At 34.7% G+C, this 19,946-nt stretch overlaps 2 protein-coding genes across 2 annotated transcripts in view; one reads left to right on the forward strand and one right to left on the reverse strand.

The window, feature by feature from the left end:
• Positions 1-19,946, reverse strand: part of LOC145694966 (connectin-like) — a 511,959-nt gene that overhangs the window by 343,204 nt on the left and 148,809 nt on the right. The gene's annotated exons all lie outside the window — the stretch shown is intronic.
• On the forward strand, positions 155-631 carry LOC145660972 (protein GVQW3-like). Its single transcript, XM_081726422.1, has one exon. The coding sequence runs from the start codon at positions 155-157 to the stop codon at positions 629-631; it is 477 nt and encodes a 158-aa protein (XP_081582548.1).

Raw genomic sequence — 19,946 nt, forward strand, 5'->3', positions numbered from 1 at the left:
ATGCCTCCTTTTTGTGTTGACTTTGTATGTCCGTGCCAGATGTCGTTGGTGTAGTGCTAATGTTTGAATCTTCCTCTTTCATTCAAGTATTTATCTGCAGCTGCGGTATTTGGTTGTTCTGCGGTATTTGGCGCCAGCATAAGAGTGTTCCAAAATGGAGCCTGATATGGACGTGCGTATAAAACAACGATGTATGATTGAATTCTTCGCTGCTGAAGGAATTGCGCCGATTGAAATCCATCGACGGTTGGTAAAGGTTTATGGAGATAATACATTAAACGAGAGCAATGAGAGGCGTTGGGTACGGCATTTTCAAGGTGGTGAAAAGGGTGTTCATGACAAGCCACGACCCGGTCGACCCTGCACAGCTGTCATCCCTCACAATGAAGAGCGTCTTGATCAACTCATTCTTGCTAATCGCCGGATAATGACCAGAGAAATCTATATAGAGCTGAATGTCGGCTGTAATGCCTTGGAAAAAATGCTGGAACATCTTGGTTATCGCAAAGCCTGTGCGAGATGGGTGCCGCGTATGCTTACAGAAGATCACAAAACTCAGCGAATGGAAATTTATCGGGACCTGCTGGACCATGTGCCTCTGAAAGATGGACTATGTGGCGAACATTTTTAAGACTCGGAAGCTGTTGTCAAAGCTGGTTCCGATTTTTACAAGCGGGGCATGAAGGTTCTGGTTCATCGTTGGCAAAAGTGCATAACAAATAGTGGGAACTATGTGGGAAAATGACAGTCTGTAGCTGAAATATTGCTCTGTTTAGTTGTGCTGTTCTTATTTATGTATCTCCATTAGTTTCCGTGAAAAAAGGAGACATTACTTTCGGACGACCCTCGTATTTAGTTTAATTTATTTTTATTTAAAAATTGAGGGTCTTAATTAGATAGTATAACACATATTTGTAGTATATGTACAAGCAGAATATTTTCTATTAACTTTAATATCGGGAATGATAATTTGCATTTAATGTGATTGAAGTGAAAGTACTGTATCATAAATATTATAAATTATAAAGCGAATAATTTCAATGAAATCGTACTATTGTTTCTATATTTGAGTCATACCAACTATTGGATATAGCGACATGTGTTGGCGAATGTCAAAGCTAATTCATTTATGTTAATTCATTACTTTATGGTCTGAGAATTATAAAATAACAGTTAGAAAGTGATTTTGTCAGTATTCAAAATCATTTACGTATCTTGTGTGTAGGAAAATAGTTTATTATTCAATACGCATAGGTCTCAGAGAGGGATTTGGAGGTGTCACCCTACAATTTTTATAATGAAAAGGAAAAAAGAGATTGTAATAATGAGGAATTTATACTATATTATAAACAACATTTTTCCTTTGAATGTTTCGTCTTTAGGTTCTTTTGTTAAGATCTCGTTTACATCAAGAAATAGCATGTGAAGATAAATGATTTACTTATTTACAGGGCCGGATTTAGAGGGGTGCATCGGAGCACGTGCACCCCCCTTCGTTGTGAGTATACACTATCTAAAGTGAGAAGCTAGTAGTGAAAATAGCAATACTTTCCGAAAATTTCATGTCATGTTTCCGTTTCAGACTTAAAAGAAAATGAAGTTTTGCGAAAGCAATAGTTTAACTCAATTTTCTGAAGGTTGAAAGAAAAGGATTTACCGAGAACAAACACTTAGCATTTCCAGGGAAATTCCTCATTCACACCACAGATGCCTAAAGGCATTTAGAAAACTTAAATTTAATTCAAATGTAGTTATTGGTGCACCCTCCTTCAGAAAATCCTGGATCCGGCCCTGCTTATTTATTCATTTTATTTGGAAAACATTCTTCGTAATAGTTGGAGAGTAATTCCCATTTTACTCGCTGCGAAATGACGACCTAGATGAATTACTAATTTTACTTGTATATTTATTTATAAATTATAGTACTTGTAAATATATTTGGTGAAAAATTTATCTTAGAAAATTTGTGAACTCTGATAAATGGCAATTGATTGCTAAGACAATGCAAAAAGAAAAAAAACTGTTACTAATAGTATTTTTAAAATATAAAGTTTATTCACCTTTACCCACAGTGGTCATGAGAAAAGTATTGCACTCAGAAACAAAGGAAGAAATACTTTCTTGTGTGGGAACATAAGAGAATATTACATCAACCCTTTCTTCGAGCCCGTTATTCTCTCCCTTCCATCGGTCATTAAAGCCCTTAAAAAAAGTTCCGGAGAGGAGAAGAAAATATGAGCGTCATCTTTCATTTGATGCCTATACTAAGTTTCTGGTGGTGGCTTTGGACTGAATCTGCCTCGTGATATGTGGTGGTTGTCGTTAGCAGGAACGATGGCTGCAATCGAAAGGACTCTTGGGAAAAATTGAACTGAACAGTCGTCGTGGTTGGAGGACAAGATTGAAATGGCGGGGTCGCATGCGAAATGAGGCCTTCAAAAATTAAGAAAAGAAAAGAAAGAAAAAATGTCATTTATTCATACTCCTCTCTTTCTGTCTCCTTTTCTTATTTATTTTTCCTTAAACTGAAAAGAAAATCTAATAAGTGAAGCTAACAACTAACACAGCTGGAACAAGACTAAGAAAAATAGTAATTCTATGATAAACTATATTAAAAGAAACAAAAGTTATATGATCCGCAATCTATAAATAAAAATGTCATTTTCAAATCGTTATCTTTATAAAAAGAAAAAAAAAAGAAATCGACGTTGTATGTCATCATATTCTGACATAAAAGTTGAAGCATTTGATATAAATTTTTGAACAATTGATGGACGATATCAAATAAGAAAAATCGTATCTGAAGACGAAGAGGTTAGCTTACGGTCGTGGAGTATGGAAGTTTCTCAGTTGTGGAAATGACCTGCCAATAATAGCTATGATAATGATAATGATTACTACTTGAGTAGACCTGGGGTTTTATAATTTCATTTTGATACTCTACTATTCAGAAGTTCAGATAATTAAGGGTACTTAGTGGTGGAGCGCTTGCCTCTAATATGTAGGGTCCCTAGTTTCGACTCCCGGCCAAGTAAGTTTGTGGTGGACTTCAACGTGTCCATGAGTTTTCTCGGGGGTACTCCCGTTTACTTCCAGTTTCTCATTCCCCCAATTCTTCCATCATCATTCACTTGTTTTAATCATCGTCCCTAAAGAGCATAATCGTGGGACGTTAAACTAAAATAATTCATTTCAGACAACTGATCATCAAATTGGTTGAGTTGAGTTGATTTTTAGTTTAGCGTCCCGTTCAGCAGCGAGGCTATATGAGACGTGGACCTACTGATTAACGTGGAATCCGAACCACATGAGCTCCCGCCGGGAATCGAACCCGTATCTCCCACGCCATGATCATCAAATTGGATTGTATAGGGTGATGAAATACGTAAAGCCCCCCGAATGCTGGATAACCAATAAATTTATTACACGGTATGGTTGTAATGAATGATTTGAAGCTACACGGCATACTCTGTTCATATACAGTCTACTTCCTCTGTTATCTTCTCTATCTATCTACCTTCTATCTTTATACATTTCAAAAAGTAACAGTGTCTATTTCCTTAATTATTATTGCAACCAAAAGTGAAAGTAGAGTTCTACCACTTCCGGTTTTAGTAAAGAGAATAAAGTGGAAATGTAATATATTCTTGGTATCTTTAATTACAAAAAATCCCTTCTTGCAACTACCTTATTTTTACCCTATAACCATCAATGTTAAAACCGGAAGTGGTTGATCTCTACCAATTCCTGATGTTTTTACATCACCTCCGTTAACTAACTTGATTCCTAATTTTTACCCTTCTACATCCTGGACAAAATTGATCATGACCCATCAAGCAGTTCTTGAGATTTTTTTTGTTCTATGGACCAACATTTTTGGACACACATTTTTGGTCTCCCAGACAAATTCGTATATATTGACAGATAGGTAAATATACTGAAGAGTTTTGGTCAATGGAACGACTTTAAAAAAGATAAATTTATTAACAAGTAGTTCACCTCTGGCGCGTGGGGTTTTTCGGTTCGATCCCAGCTCGTGCCAACTGGGCTTTGTGGTGGACAAACACCGTGTGCTTGGGCTTTCTAGGTGTTCTCCTACTTCCTTCCACTTTCTTCATTCCATCATTTTCATTCATTTCTCATGATCACCGTCTCCTTTAGCCTAGCCGGCATAAGCCTTGGACGTAAAACTCAAAGAATTCATTTCATTTCATTGTATTCTTGGGTAAAATTTTAATCCCTTTTAGCTGAGCTAATGCAGCGGGTTGAACGAAGCTAGTTGAACTGTAATTTTCCCTTATTGGAGAAAGAATTGGACGTAAAATTAGAATTAGAAGTCATCCCTTTCAACTTCAGGAATCACAACTCTCCTAAGACAGGTACAACAGTTAGAAGGGACAGTATTTTATTTTTTTGTTAGAAGAATATTTAATGTGAGAATTGTTCACAGGTGGATGGAAAGAACAAGATAGAAAGTAAGAATTTTGAAATTGACAAGACTTTGAAATAAATTCATTGAATTTGCTGCACCCAATATAGGCTAACAGAACTGTAAAACGGGTTAACAAACAAAATAAAGTACTGCAGTTGGAAGCTATTTAAATAAAACTATATCGAGGTGTAGGAAATACATGTATGTATAATTTTATTAAATTCCTTTAGTTTTTAAAACACTGTCTACGGAACTTATTTTATTTATGTTTTTTAAATGATGTTACTCTTTTTCCTTGTGTATTTATTGAGTTCAGTTGATTTTGAGTTTAACGTCCCTTCCAGCAGCGAGGCTATATGAGAGGGGACCTAATGATTAACGTGAAACCACATGAGCTCCCGCCGGGAATCGAAACCGGGTATCCCATGCCAAAGGTGCATACGTTAACCGCTTAGGCATTAAGGAGTTCTATATTCACTCAGTACTTCCCTGAAGTAAAAGATGTTAAATAATGAAGAGGAGTAGAAAGAACTAAAATTCGAAAACTTCTGATGATCCTAGAAGATTGATAACGATTAATTTCCTGTAGACTTCGTAACCTTATTTATTTATTTATTTATTTATATTTGCCAATCTGACTCTGATTCTATTCGTCCCAGATGGAACGAATATGTACGTTCTCCAAAATTACAAATTTGCATCAAATTTTGTAAAAATAGAAGGGGGTATTTTTCTTTGTTTAAGAGAACAAGTAACAGTGTCACGTGTACAAAACGTGAAGAAATTCTGTTTGTACGGTGTAATATTTTCTAAATTAATATTAATAACCGGAAGTGGTAGTAGTTTCTATCACTTCCAGTTTCAGTAGAGAGATTAGAATGAAGGTGGAATATATTCTTGGGATGTTTAATTGATTACAGGAAACCGCTTGTCGCTATCTATTACCATTTTACTTTATAGGGATGAACATTAAAACCGGAAGGGGTTGATTTCTGCCACTTCCTGTCTGAATAAAGAGTTAAGAGAGGAGATGGTACCTATTCTTAGGCAAATAAAGCATTTGCTTAACCAGATAGGCAGATTTTAAGTTCTGGGACTGACTATACTAATATAATTGGCGCGGGAGATTAGAGTTAGATTAGTATCTGGTTTAGATCCCATGTTAAGCTGTAAGTTCAAGTCTTATATAGCCTCGCTGCTGAAGTCCAATTCAATTCAAATACTAATATTATAATTATAGTGAACAAAGATCTTGCAACACAAACTGAAATCTTTAATTTCGTCTTACAGGACATGGTTCATTGATATGCCCTGTAAACTAAAAAGAAGAATTGATAAAATGGCAGGAAACATTAGAATCACGAGAACATACAAACGGGCAAACTTGTATCACAAGGATCGAACTACGGTCAACTTCCACCAGAGATGAGTGCTTTATTACACAGCCACAGCCAAGGGCGCCCATGTTGTGGTTTCCAAGGGGGGGCCAAATATAAGCGAGGTTTCAAATATAGTTTCAAATTTTGCTATAACTAATGTAAAAATTCTATTGGGCTTTCTATATTCCAAAGTACGATTTCCTCTTAGGAGGGGGCGAGCGCCCCAGCTTGCCCCCCTGATGGGCGCCCTTGGCCACAGCATCTCGTTTCATAACATGAAGTGAATATCTTTGAAGTTATTTCGAAGAATAAAATGTTATTTAACTATAAGACGATATAAATATAGAAATTTATTTATTTAAATCCTGTGTTTTTAAAAATAATCTCGTGAACTGTTTCTTTTTAAAAAAGATTTTTAAAAAACGTACAAAACGGATGTTTCTGTTCTTTTTCCTTCATTCTGTATCGGTTGAATCAATATTTACTTTTTTCTTTGCCTTCGAAAGAGAAAAAAAGATTCCTATCATAAATTTAGGAATAAATAACAGCTATTTGTAAAATATCTGCACACTCTAACGTTAAATTATGCATTTTTTTGTGGTGATGGTGCTGCTAAAATATTTTTGTTCTATATAAACCAATCGGGAATACATCTCATCTTTTTTTTCTTTTTTACTTCCTTTTTTGCCTTTCAGCTTAAGTTAAGAAAGAAAAAAGGAAAAAAAAAGCCGAAGACGGAAGGAGAGCTTCAATATTTCCTCAGAGGGTTGGCCCAATTTTGCTTGAGCAAGCACGAAAAGCCCCCTCATGACGTCATATTTTCTCTAATATTGGCACCTTTACGAAAAAGGGTCGATGATCGATCTTGTTTATCTTACCTAAACAAGAATAAGGTGAGCCTGAATTTCGTAGCTGGAGAAACGTCACACTGTAATCTGTATTAAGTTTTCGTCGCTATCTGCGAAGAATGAAGATAAAATTGCCATACATTTTCAGTATCCTTTCAACAACTAACTCATGTTTCATTTTTTTTTTTTAACTTTCCTTTTGTTTTCAAAGTTATTTCGTGATGTTTGTTAAACAAAGAGCATAGTGATTTAAATAAAGTGAAATTACACTGATTCATTCTAGTAAATGTGCTCACATGATATTGCTTAATATTTAAATAATAACAATAATTATTATAAACAATGATCAATCATCATCATATGTATTCTGCAATTATTGGCAGGTCACTTGCCACAGCTGAGAAGCTTCCATGCTCCACGGTTTTCCGCTTACTTTTTTGACTTCATGTACATTTTTCTGTTTCGATATCGTCCATTAATTGAAGTCTCCTTCGTTCTCACCCTCTCTTTCCTGCTACCATACTCTCTAGCACAGCGTTTCCCAACCCTTTATTTAACTTGCGGCACACTACGGGTGTTACTTCGATTCTCACGGCACACTTATAGATATTATTACTTATAAATATAAAACACAGTGTTTTTTTTCTGTGATTATTGATCTCCTCACAGAGAAGAAAGCTCTTTCACTGTTTTTCCCCCTTAGTAAATCATTATGCTTATTTTTCGACTAATTTAAAAATAGAAAACAATTGCAATGAAATATAGGACTCAGGTTTCTAAAAATACACTTTCCTTTTTTTTTAAAAAAAAAACTGTATCCAACCTTTTACTAAGAAGGGAGATCATTAAATAACGAACAAACAAACAAATCTCTTTTACTTTTAAAACACAAATGTAGGCAATTTGTCGAAAGGATTGAACGATATTTTAAATTTTCAAGTTACGAAATAGTCTGCAACAATAAAGAAGCAATAATGGTCATAACAATTATAACAAATACTTTTTTCAACATTAGAAATGTAGAGAACGGTAAGCCAGTATGAAACTTAAAATTGTAGATTCATAGTAGAGGTTCATAGTAATGTGAAATACAAATATATATTTTCCCCTACGTTTTGCAATTTGATTACTATAAAATTCATATTTTTTCAATAATAATAATAATTAAAATTAATAATTCCTCGCGGCACACCAGCGGCACATTCACGGCACACTAGTGTGCCGCGGTACACCGGTTGGGAAACGCTGCTCTAGCACGTCCCTCATGATACAGTTCCTTTTTAGCCAATGCCCCAAACAGTTTCTTTTCCTTTTATTAATAATGTCTAAAAGTGTTCTTTTCTCTCCCACCATTTCTAACACCCTCTCGTTCGTTTTCCGCTCGACCCAACTAATTCTCTCCATTCTTCTCCACACCCATATTTCGAAAGCTTCCATTCGTTCTTTATCATTTTTGCGTAATATCTATGTTTCTGAAACATACAGTCCAATACTTCACACGAAGCATTTTATGAGTCTTTTTCACATCTCTTGTCTCGAGGTCCCACAAAATAGCATTTTCTTCCTCCTAAAGCCTTCTTTCGTTATTCCTATCCTTGCTCTTATTTCACTTTCACACTTCGTATCATCACTAATAATACTACCAAGACATCGAAAACTAGACATGACCAATTATAAATAACGTTAAATCAATGTCAACATCGTTCTGTGAGTAAAGCTTCATTCCAGCAGGAGCAGGGTACTTCAGTCATATTCACGCAATCTTAGGCGTTGGACTGATGATAGGAAATGAAATCAATCGTTGATTCGAGTTCCTCTGACATGTGAGATCATGGGCGTTTTAACTGTTCTCAATTTTTCTGTGTTCATGTCTCTGTTGAGACCGCTAGATTTTAAAAAAAAAGTAAGAAGGAGTTGCTTAAGTTTTTTTTTTTAAAAAAAGCTGTAAAACACTCATTTCTGTGAATGTTGGAGATATCCCTAGTTCGATCCCAGGCGATGTGAGTTTATGGAATATTGTGGTTCTTCCCATTTCTTCCTTACATTATGATTCCTCCAATAATTCCCTAATTATTTACTTTTATTAATCATTCATTTCCTTTAGCCTAAAAAGCCTAATCGTAAAACATTAAAACCAAAGATTTCATGTTACTAGCGAGATCCGATGTGGTTCAGATCCCACGTAAAGGTATAAGTTCACATCTCGTAGAATCTTGCTGCTGACAGGGACGGGCTAAACTCAAACTCAACCAACCAAAGATTTTATTTAATTTCATTTTGCTTCATTCTAATTTCATCATGATATACCAGTAACATGTTTGACAATTATTTGCTGTAAATTTACGAAAAAAAAGTTTAGTGTTTGCTCACCAAGTGATGTTTTTTTTTTCCTTAAATTAATATATTTTTTTTATTTAAATGTGTTCCGTTTAACCGTACAGTTAATGCACATGCTTTAGGCTAATGTGTTTGGGTTCTCAATGTGGATGTAATTTTCGGTGTTGATTAGCATTGTGAGGTAATTAGGAGAGCTGCTTGACTTATAAACAGCTCTCTCCACTGGTCTTGTGGTTAGTGTACGTGCGTTGGAGTACAAGATCTCGGATTAGACTCCCGGTGTGTGAGAGCCTTGAAATTTGAACATATTACGGGGGTTTGAATTCCACATTAAGCTGAAGGTCCACGTTTCTTTCAGCTTTTGTGCTGAAAGAGATGGAAACCTCCAAACCAACCAAACAATCCATTTGACTTATAAACTAGTGGATTTGCATCAAGAAATGTAGAAGTATAGGCTTGCATAACCGATGTGCTCTCCTATCATCCAGTTGAATATACGCCATCATTCTTGACATTCCATCAAATGAATATTGTCCATCATTTAGACTTTGTTACGTGGCCCCGTGGAGTGTAGTCACTAACACTCTCGTCTTTTGTGCGAGCGGTCCCGGGTTCGATTCCTGGTGGGAACACTCGATGGAAAAAGTGGAAAAGCTTTTTCAGGCCTGCCATTCTCAGGAAGATTTTCCTGGTTTTTCCTCATTCACATCAGGCAACATACAGATCCCAGGTCGCTTCCTTCTATTCCCACTCCTTTCTGACTTCTCTCTGCTTGGATAGTGTGATCACCGAGGCTAACGTGAACGGGCTAACATGACCACAAATGTCGAAAGCCCAGAAATCTAATTCTTAATTCTAATTCTATATTCTGTTATGTCTATTTTACTCCATTTAATGTTTGATGAGGCATGGATACTTCAATTACATCATATTGTCCACATTTATAATCTGTCTCTTTTGCTTGATATAAAATAGCACAAAAAATATACTATGTAATCACAGATTAAGCTAATACAATACAGAAAAAATATTAAAACAATATATCACGTCAAAGTAGAATGTACATACATTTATATTACATTTTTTTTGACGGCTTTTCAACATCAGTTTGCAAAGGAAATTATATTAGGAAATAGTTCTAAAAGTACTGGAACTTAATCTAAAAAGTTTTGGATAGATTTTTCTTTTTTTTTTCTCCTTGCAGGGGAAGTAGAAAAGAAAATAAGTTATAAGATTTTTCTCTTTTTGACCCCAAAAAAGACAGAGAAAAGTAGGTGATGAAAATTTGTAGATAAAATGAATAGAAGGTCAAAAGAGAAAATAAATTGAAAAAGAAATACTAAATTAAGAACTCGAAGAAGCATTTTTGTGGGTTGAAAGTTTTTTTAAAGTTAATTTAATTTTTTGTAAGATTTCTAGTGGTACGATATGTTTTAAAACTTCTTAGACAAATTGAATAAAATTAACAATTCTCAGCTAACAACTTACTGTTTCGTCTACATGGCATCAATGAAATTTTGTTGATAAAACTTGGTTGCAAAGTTCAATAGATCTGATGACATTCATGTTTTTGAATGAAATTACATGTCGCTCATAAACCTCCAGGTTAATTACATTGAACGAAGCGCGATTTATGAAATACGAGTTTACCATAAAATAATAATCGTTGCTGCGCCTTCAAAAACCGCTATGTGCATAATTCAAAATTTTACACAAGACATAAAAAAAAAAAAGAAAAACGAATGCATTGATTGATAGACGGCACGAAGAAAATCAGATATGTGCAACTGTTTCGGGTGCATTATAGTTACTATTTCAACATAAAATTAGGTATTTTTGCGAACACTTTGTAATACTTTCATTATGTATCTTTGAGAACACTTAGCGCAAAATAAAAGGAGCAATTTGACAGCAACATCACATGGCAAATTTTGTTTTAGGACATAATTAGTACTCTTTAAATGAATGGTTTCAAGTAAGATCTTTCGTAGGTACACTTATGTCCAAAATGGTTGTCGCATATCTATAACTGTCTTCTTCTAAGAATATAATTTGATAATGATTTTGCAGGGCGCTTTTAATACTGATACTATGTGTATAATCGGGAAATGGATATTTGTGTTAAATTTCATAGGAAAAGAATTATAAATACGAAACTTAGAATGAGTAAAACAAAATGTTGTTAAATGAAAAAGAAAGTTTTATTTTCGTTCTATTGTTCATATTTACTGCTCTTTTGACATGAAATTTGCCACATACATTTCTTTGCCGATTATAAACATACTAACATTATAAGAAATACCGGACGAATTCGTTATCAAATTATATTCCTACAACAACATGTTTATAGACATGCGACAATAATTTTGGACATGAGTGTGCATGCTCTACATCAAACTGCTCTTATACGTATCGGTAAAAATAGCATATTGTCCAAAAGTTTCACATAGCAAATATACTGTATATTGCGGTTGATCGTTAGGAACCAAGAAACATTAAGAATTTCCTTGTGTTGCTGCTAAAACACACACACACACACACGAAAAAAAAACCATCAACTTGGAGGAAAGCAGGAAGCGTATAGATTAAAAGGAAACTCAGAACGTCACCCACTGAATTACAAAATCATAAAAAAATACTGGATATCTAGGTAGCCCAATTTTTGTGAAATCAGGCACATGGGTAGAATTTATTTATTTTTTTTACCGCCGACAGCGAAAGATTGAAGAAACCAAAGTAAATAGATCTGTGCAATCAAATATTGTTTAATTTAATTTTGGCGAAGATGCTGGGGCTAGAAGACTCGTTCCATTTAAATTTTTATATTATTATTGTTATTATTACTATTGTTAGTTTGTTCTTCGATACTAAAATCGCGATTTCCTTTAAAATTCGAGACAATTTATTAGGGATGCTCACGAGACGAGTCGAGATAGAATTTTCCTGACAAGATTCGAGTCGAGACACGGCTCTTTCAATAGAGAAATATACATTTTTCGAGTCGAGACATCACTTTTACAGCGCATTTTCGAGACAAGACAGCCATAAACCTTGTCTCGTGCGCAACCCTACAATTTATTTTAAAGATGTAATCTGTGAGATAAAAAGTTCCGCTCTTGCATGGAAACAGCATATGCCAAGTGTAGTTCATAATATTCTCGGAAGGTACCAATACTTTTGTTTCTTTCTTGAAATGGGCAAAATGGATCAATAATAAAGCGCTCGCGTTTGGTGCAAAAGGTTCCTGATTCGATCTCATATCATTTGAGTTTATAGTGGATAACACTGTATCCGTGGGTTTTCTCGGATTAATTTCTCTGATATTCAGATTCTACTAATTCTTTTATAATTATTCACATTCAATAACCATTCGTCTCCCTTAGATTAAAGGGCATAGTTATGGGATGTAAAATTAAAAGATTTCTTTTAATATATACCTTAAATTTCATCTTCCCTCATCGCTGTATGTATGTTTGACATTTAATTACTTAGCAGTCGTTCTTTCAGAAAAAATGTTCCGGGGGAGGCACACATACCATTCCGGGAAGCACTGCTGGTAATATTTTACTTATTATTATATTATTATTATATTATTATTTTGGTCTCGTCCGGGTTGAGCACTTTTAGAGCTCCGGGGGCAGTTCCCCCCCAAAAAAACATGTCTTGAAGAAACACTGTTACTTAGCCCCTTCGAAGTAATCGGAGAGAGAAAAAAATATTAACTTTACTAGTAATTAAATGATGAGGTAATCTCTCTCTCTCTCTCTTTATATATATATATATATATATATATATATATATATATATATATATAGAGAGAGAGAGAGAGAGAGAGAGAGAGAGAGAGAGAGATCTATAGATAGATAGATACAGAGCGTCTCAAAAGTTCCCTGACATACGGTAACTCTGTTATGATCAGGGTTAACAAAATGTAAGAGGAAAAGCCATCTCGAAATATGATGTTTTCAATCTAAAGTAAAGGATTTTTTTTAAAAATTCGGACGAGCTGTTTGGACTGTACACTCTTTATGCGCCCAATGCTAAATGAGAATGCATCGTTGGCATTTACCTGAACCCATAATATAAGTGAATGAAGTTACTGTTTGAAATGGCTGGCCCTCGACATATAGCTTAAAAACAGTAACTATGTTCACTTAGGCCTATATTATGGGTCCAGGTAAATGGCAACGTTGCATTTCCATTTAGCGTTGGGGGCATAAAGAGTGTACAGCCCAAACAGCTCGTCCGATTAAAAAAAAAAAAAAAAAACTTTACTTTAGATTGAAAACATCATATTTGGATATGTTTTTTCCTCTTCCATTTTGTTGTAACTCTGATAATAACAGAGTTACTCTATGTCACGGGACTTTTGAGACACCCTGCATGGTTATTGATTACCAAAATATTTGATAATTTATACCAAATGCTGATCACATATTGTTATTATTTTGAAAACCAAACTTTACATGCAGGTTTCAGACATACAGTAATATACATTTTATACAGCCCTACAAGAACGACTTGATCACATGATGAATCAATTGGAATTATAGCTAAATATAACATACCAAACCATCACACGTAACCTAATTGGGAAAGCAATTGCTAGAACTGATTCAATCTGGATAAGTTGTTGTAAGTAGGTGTCAATACAGTGTTGTATTAATTTATAAGTTCCTGCAATTTCAGCATCTCTGATATCAAGTTATTGCTGTCAAGCTACATGAAAATTTTACTTTTTCTTATTTTAGAATTAATTTCTTTCAAAAGCCAAGAGTTTCTTTATTATTAAGGAGTCTGATTTACACACTATAACCATTTCATATACACTACATATGTAACGGACCATTTGGCATTCGTTTCAGTTTTGTAGTTTATGACTCTTTTTGTAAGGATAATAAAATCCAGGACATTGCATCTCCTTGAAACATGCCGTTAATGTTTTAAACAAATTTATTATTTATTTTCTTCGTAAATTAAATTGTACAATTCGTGTTAATTACTGAATGTTATTTTCATCAGTACTCTTTAGTTTTCTTCAGTTATACTGTTATACTGTAAATGTTTAAATAATTTATATACCTTTATGTATTCCGTATGGCAATAGTTTGTATGTACGTAGAACAATGGAAAAGTTTTCTATACATATTCTGAAGAAATCTAATATTTTAAAGTATTATGAAATATTTTCCATGTGTTTGTAAATTACTAATAATTTCGTCTATCCAAGGATATGAAGGCAGAATAAGCCTTCTAAACAAAATACAGCCATTTCTAAATAATAGCAATATATCCTATTTGTATTGATGGTGTATAGTGATATAACACACCACACTTTAAAGTAAACACGTCACTTTAACATGTTTAAACATAATGCCAATCTGTCACTTCTACAATGTCTTCTGATAAATAAAATTATACGCTGAAATTCCTTTTTTTACACACATAATTTTATAAATAAACCAGTTGTTTTGTGACTTGAACTTAGATTCATCATTATAATACGCTGAAAGCTGATGGATGTCGAGCAGCAGAACGAAAAATGTATTAAGACGTAGAAACAATTCTGATTTGTCGATGTGAATGTAATAGGAAATTATAAAATAATATTATGTAGTTTGAAATGATACGTTTATACAGTAAATATTGAATTTGGGATGTACTGAATTTTCGAGATATAGCTCAAATGATGTACAAAATAAAGCGTTATTTTATGTGTATTGTACTGAAAATCGGAAGAATGTATCTAGTCGAACATGATATCGTAATTAATTATTTAATGTATCCACACATATTTATCATCTGTGATGTATGGTTATTGTTTCACATAACTTGTGCTATGATTGAAAGGTTCGCCTCTCTATCACAACACTAATTAGTAATTTTAGTGTAGTCATTTTTGGGTTGCTGTTTTGAAGGTTTCTTTTCTTTGTCAACTGTGAATTCATCTCAGCAGTGGGAACTCAGTCCATACATATTCCAAGTCTCTGAGGTTTCATTGAAGTCCGATATAAACACGTAATATACCGAAAGTTAAACGGGTTTACACGGCTTTCAGCACGGTAATCAACATCTCCAAAAGCGACTTCTGTGTGAAAGTTGGAGACTGAGGACATTAGAAGATGATATTACTCGTCTATCCAGTGGCGTAGTCAAGGAAGCGAGTTACAAACATTTACTCTTATCAGTGTATCCGTCCGGGAGATACAAAATCTCAACAACTACTCGATGAATAGCCATCAATTTTAGCCAAGATGTTTCGCAATTGTCAAAACTTAGGAATCGAATTTGTTGATAGAGATGATCCACCCAGCTGATCACAAGAATGTGGACAATCAAAAATCGGTTCCCATGTATTTCTATGGGAGTAATTTTGGATATCCTTATTTGATAAACTACCCGCAGTGTTGTTGAGATTAACGGGTTAGTATAATGCTCAAAATGCGAAACACTAATTTCAACCAAATTTCCTAACTTGGTGTACATTTTAACACTGGTACTTGTCTCTCTCTCTTTTCTTCCATCCTTCGTGTTGGTATGTTCTTTAACCCATTTGTTATCCATAATGTTTTCCTTGTTAGAAAATGGATTCGTCATAGTATATATACACACAGAGAGAAAAGGGATAATCGTAGTTTTAAATTTGCTTCTTTCTCTATCATTTTTTTTAATTCTGTTCCACTTAATGATTCAAGTTCTAGGGGAAAGGAAAAGATAAAAAAGAAAACTAAGATAAAAATGAAGGAGATAAGAAAGCAGAAGATGATGATGTTGATCTGTTCTTCTTAATTTCCCAACAGACATCTTCTCCAGAAAACAAGGAAAGGGGACGAAGAAAAAAGGCAGCAAAATGTACCTGTCAGGTTTGTTTAGGTTTTGTCATTTTCTCTTTCTTTTCTCTGCTTCAGTCGTCTTTCCTCATCCCGCTTTTGTACTTTTATGTTTTGTTCTTTTTCATTCATTCATTTTCTCTCTCTCTTTTTGTCCTCTCTATAGACTATAAATTAATACAAGTTGAAGGGAAGTGGTGGAATAGCTTTACCCCAAAAAATGGGCTAAACATTGAAGATTCGGGAAATCAAAACAAACTGAGGACCTTCCTCCCCCTACACGCAACTTCAAACCAATAAATGAACTAAAAGTCTAAAGTAAGAATTGATTTGTTTTCACATTTGATAAATGTCAACCACAATATTACCTAATTTTATATATATATATATATTAAAAATGACGCGGTGGTGGCTCAGTGCTAAGGCGCTCACCTCTGGTGCATGGGGTCCTTGGTTCGATCCCAGCTCGCGCCAAGTGAGCTTTGTAGTGGACAAACAGCGTGTGCGTGGTTCACTCGGGGTTCTCCCGTTTCCTCCCACTTTTTCAATCCACCATTTCATTCATTTCTCATCATCGCTGTATCCTTTACCCTAGTCGGCATAACAATGAGACGTAAAGCTGAAAGATTTTTTTAAAAGATAGAAATACATTTGATCGTTGTCAAATATGACTACTGTATATGATACATTTTCTGCTAAGTACACTTTAATATTCCGTTCTAATGTACATATATATTAAGTCGTGACTGACTGTCTCTTCAATGCCTAGGCCAAACTACTAAAGTTTAAAACTTGGAATTTTGACAGTACATAGGATTATTTTGTGCACATTTCCAAAGCTTATCGTCGTTTTCCATTACTTTTGCATAACGTCCATGTTACTGCTCCACACAGTACAATACACTACACAGGTCTGTATCCACGGGGGGCTAGGGTGCCCCCCTAAATTTTCACTGCCCCCCCTAAAATTTTCACAGTAGGCTTGCAAATGTACTATAATATGGTGATGAACTATAATATGGTTGGATCGGGGCCCCCTAACTTCTACCGGGCCCTCTCTACATTTTTGGGCTGGCTACCGGCCTGACTCTACATGAAGCATTTTATGAGTCTTTTTCTCAACTCTTTAATTATTCAAGATCCCACAAATCAGACTTTTCTTTCTCCTAAAGGCTTCTTTCGCCATTCTTATCCTTACTTTTATTTCACGTCCACACTTCATATTATCACTAAAGACAGTGAGGAACGCAAAATATTGCCTGGAATAATACGTGGTGGCTTTGCTAGTATTTCTATACGGATTTTTTTTTCCCTTTGTAAATTCCGAACTATAAACTTTCCACCACGTCTTTCCCCCCTCTCTCTCTCTTTACCTTTTGCCAATTCCGTCTGTCCAAGGTAACACCAAATGAATGTCATGGAATTTGTATTCTCAGAATTCCCGACATACACTCCCCAATGAATTATTTCTGCAGTACCACAAAAATTTAATCAATATTCCAATAATCAAATTGAAATGTCTGACTCCTTGTTAACATAAAAATCTTCTATTGCGTACACCTAACATTAATTTGACTGATTGTATAGGCATGTATCTTATTGATGTTGTTAATAATACAGGCATCATGATAATAATATTTATAAAAAATATATAGACAAAAGTTATTCAAAAGTGCATTGTGAAGACAAAACTCATTTAAATGAAATTAGAAACAGCAATACATATTTATTGATATTTGCGAGAATAGGAATCTGCTTTAGCTTAGTGGTAGAACGCTCACGTCTAAAGCCTAGGGTCTCTGGTTCGATTAGAGCTCATCCCAAATGAGGTTTGTGGTGGTCAAGCACTGTTTGCATGGATTTTTTTAGGGGTACTCTCTTTTTCTTCATATCACCATTTTGTTCATTATCATCATACCTGCCTTCGTTAACCTTGAATTATAATCGTCCGACATTATTATATTGGAATTTTAATCCAAGGCTCCACTCTACATATAAGACCAGGGCCAAGCGATTGTGCGACTTTGCAAATCACAACTTCTGCTTTAGTATGAGTGTCTTTGAGTAGTTTGAAGGCCCAGATTCGATTGCTTCTAGAAGCGTATGTGGTTCGAATCCCAGGTTAAGCTGAAAATCCATGTCTCATAGAGCCCTGGTGTTGAAAGCGGAGTAAAACCTCCAAAACCACCAACCATAACATCTAGTTAGTATTTTGTTTCGATAATGAGTATGACACGAATCTAAGTGCATCATAGAGAAAAAAAAATAAAAGGAAAAGAATGAATAACAAAAACCTGGGAAAGAATATGAGTCATTTCTTTAAATCATACCCTACAAGATATAGAAGACAGACAAGGATTTTTTTTTTTAAGTTGTCTGATTGTGATTACAAAAACAAGAAACGTTCTGGGAACATTTGCAACTTTTCCCACACATTCACTCTTTTAATCTTCATCGTCCATTTACAATGTTGTGTTAACGACAGAGGAAACACATGCACGCATTCATACAGTAAATAGGTAGTGAAATTTTATTGAAATTAAATTGAAAGGAAACAGAAGAGAAGAGAATCATACACATGAAGAATCATTGCAATGAAATTAAATACATTCATGTTTATATTGTTTTCATTTTATGAGAGCTAGTGCAATAGTTGAGAGAGAGAAAACGTGCTGAAACAGCTCGTTTAATAAACATGGAAATCAATGTTGTAGTTTTTAAATATATTAACAATAGCAAAACAAAGAAAATTTGTTACAAAATATGATAATAGACAACGCACAAAATTCAATAAATTCTGCCAGACAGTGAAAAGGTTCAGACGAAGTGAACATTTATGAATGAATGGGCTTGCTTGTATAATACTCGTATAATACTTGTATAAGGACTAAGAATATCTAAATATTTGCGCCTAGGTGGTTATGCAACTTGTAATCTTTAACTGTTTCGTGGGTTGCATATTAGCGTTGCGCGAAATGTACAATTCTGTTTTTTTAATGAATGAGATATAGTAGATAAGTAGATAACCGCCATTGAAGTCACGATTAACCGTGAAAACATTAATGGATTGGCTCCATTAGCGAACTTAGCTGAGATAATCGAGAACAAACATTCACTTTCGTGTAAAACTCATAGTTTCATATTTGCTATTATTACTATTACTACAATTACTCGTTTTTATTATTATCAGCATTAGTGAAAAACGAACTTTTTGAGTTTTACGTCCCACCACGGTTATGCCGGCTAGGCTAAAGGAAACGGTGATGATGAGAAATGAATGAGATGGTGGAATGAAGAAAGTGGGAGAAAACAGGAGAACCCCGAGGAAACCCACGCACACGGTGTTTGTCCACCACAAAGTTCACTTGGCGGAGGGCTGGGATCGAACCCGGGACCCCAAGCACCAGAAGTGGACGCTCTGCCACTGAGCCACCGCGGCCCTGCCATCAGCATTGATATTAGTACTAATACTAGTAGTAGTGTCTGAACAAGCGACTAAAATGAAAGCACACCACATAAGATAGTGCACAAATCTAGAAAAGGAGTAACGGGTTTAAAGTAGGTCTACTTCTTTAGAAAAATAGCATACGAAAATGGTTAATTCTTGACAAGTGATAACAAAATCCCAGATTCGAATGAAGTGGTCATTTATACTGAACTAGAGTTACCTGGAGTTTAACTTAATATCATCTGACAACAGCAGGATAAATAGCTTTACTATTTATACCCTGCTTGTCTTCCACTCTACATTCTTTCCAATATAGCACAATTATAGATACAGTTGTGAAGTCATTTTACTCAGAAAATAATTGGCTTGGATGTCTATTGATTTGGGTTTCTCTTCAGCACTAAGGTGTTTACATTATTTTGATAAGATCTCGACATTTTAGTATAAAGGAGAGGGATGATAAACTAAAATGAAAAGAATTATGAAAAAATTAAGTATGAAAAATATATTATGAAAATATAGGAGAAACAATAAAAACTCACGAAAAAAGTTAGGGAATAATGTTGTTTAATACAGAGCCACATGAAGTGAGATCTAATCAGGGATCCCTCATACCAGACGAGAGCATCCTACCTCTAAATCTGCGATGAAAGGGTAAATTAGATTATGTCA

This window comes from Thermobia domestica, chromosome 9, assembly GCF_964235325.1.
Source record: "Thermobia domestica chromosome 9, izTheDome1.hap1.1, whole genome shotgun sequence".
NCBI classification, from domain to species: Eukaryota; Metazoa; Arthropoda; class Insecta; order Zygentoma; family Lepismatidae; genus Thermobia; species Thermobia domestica.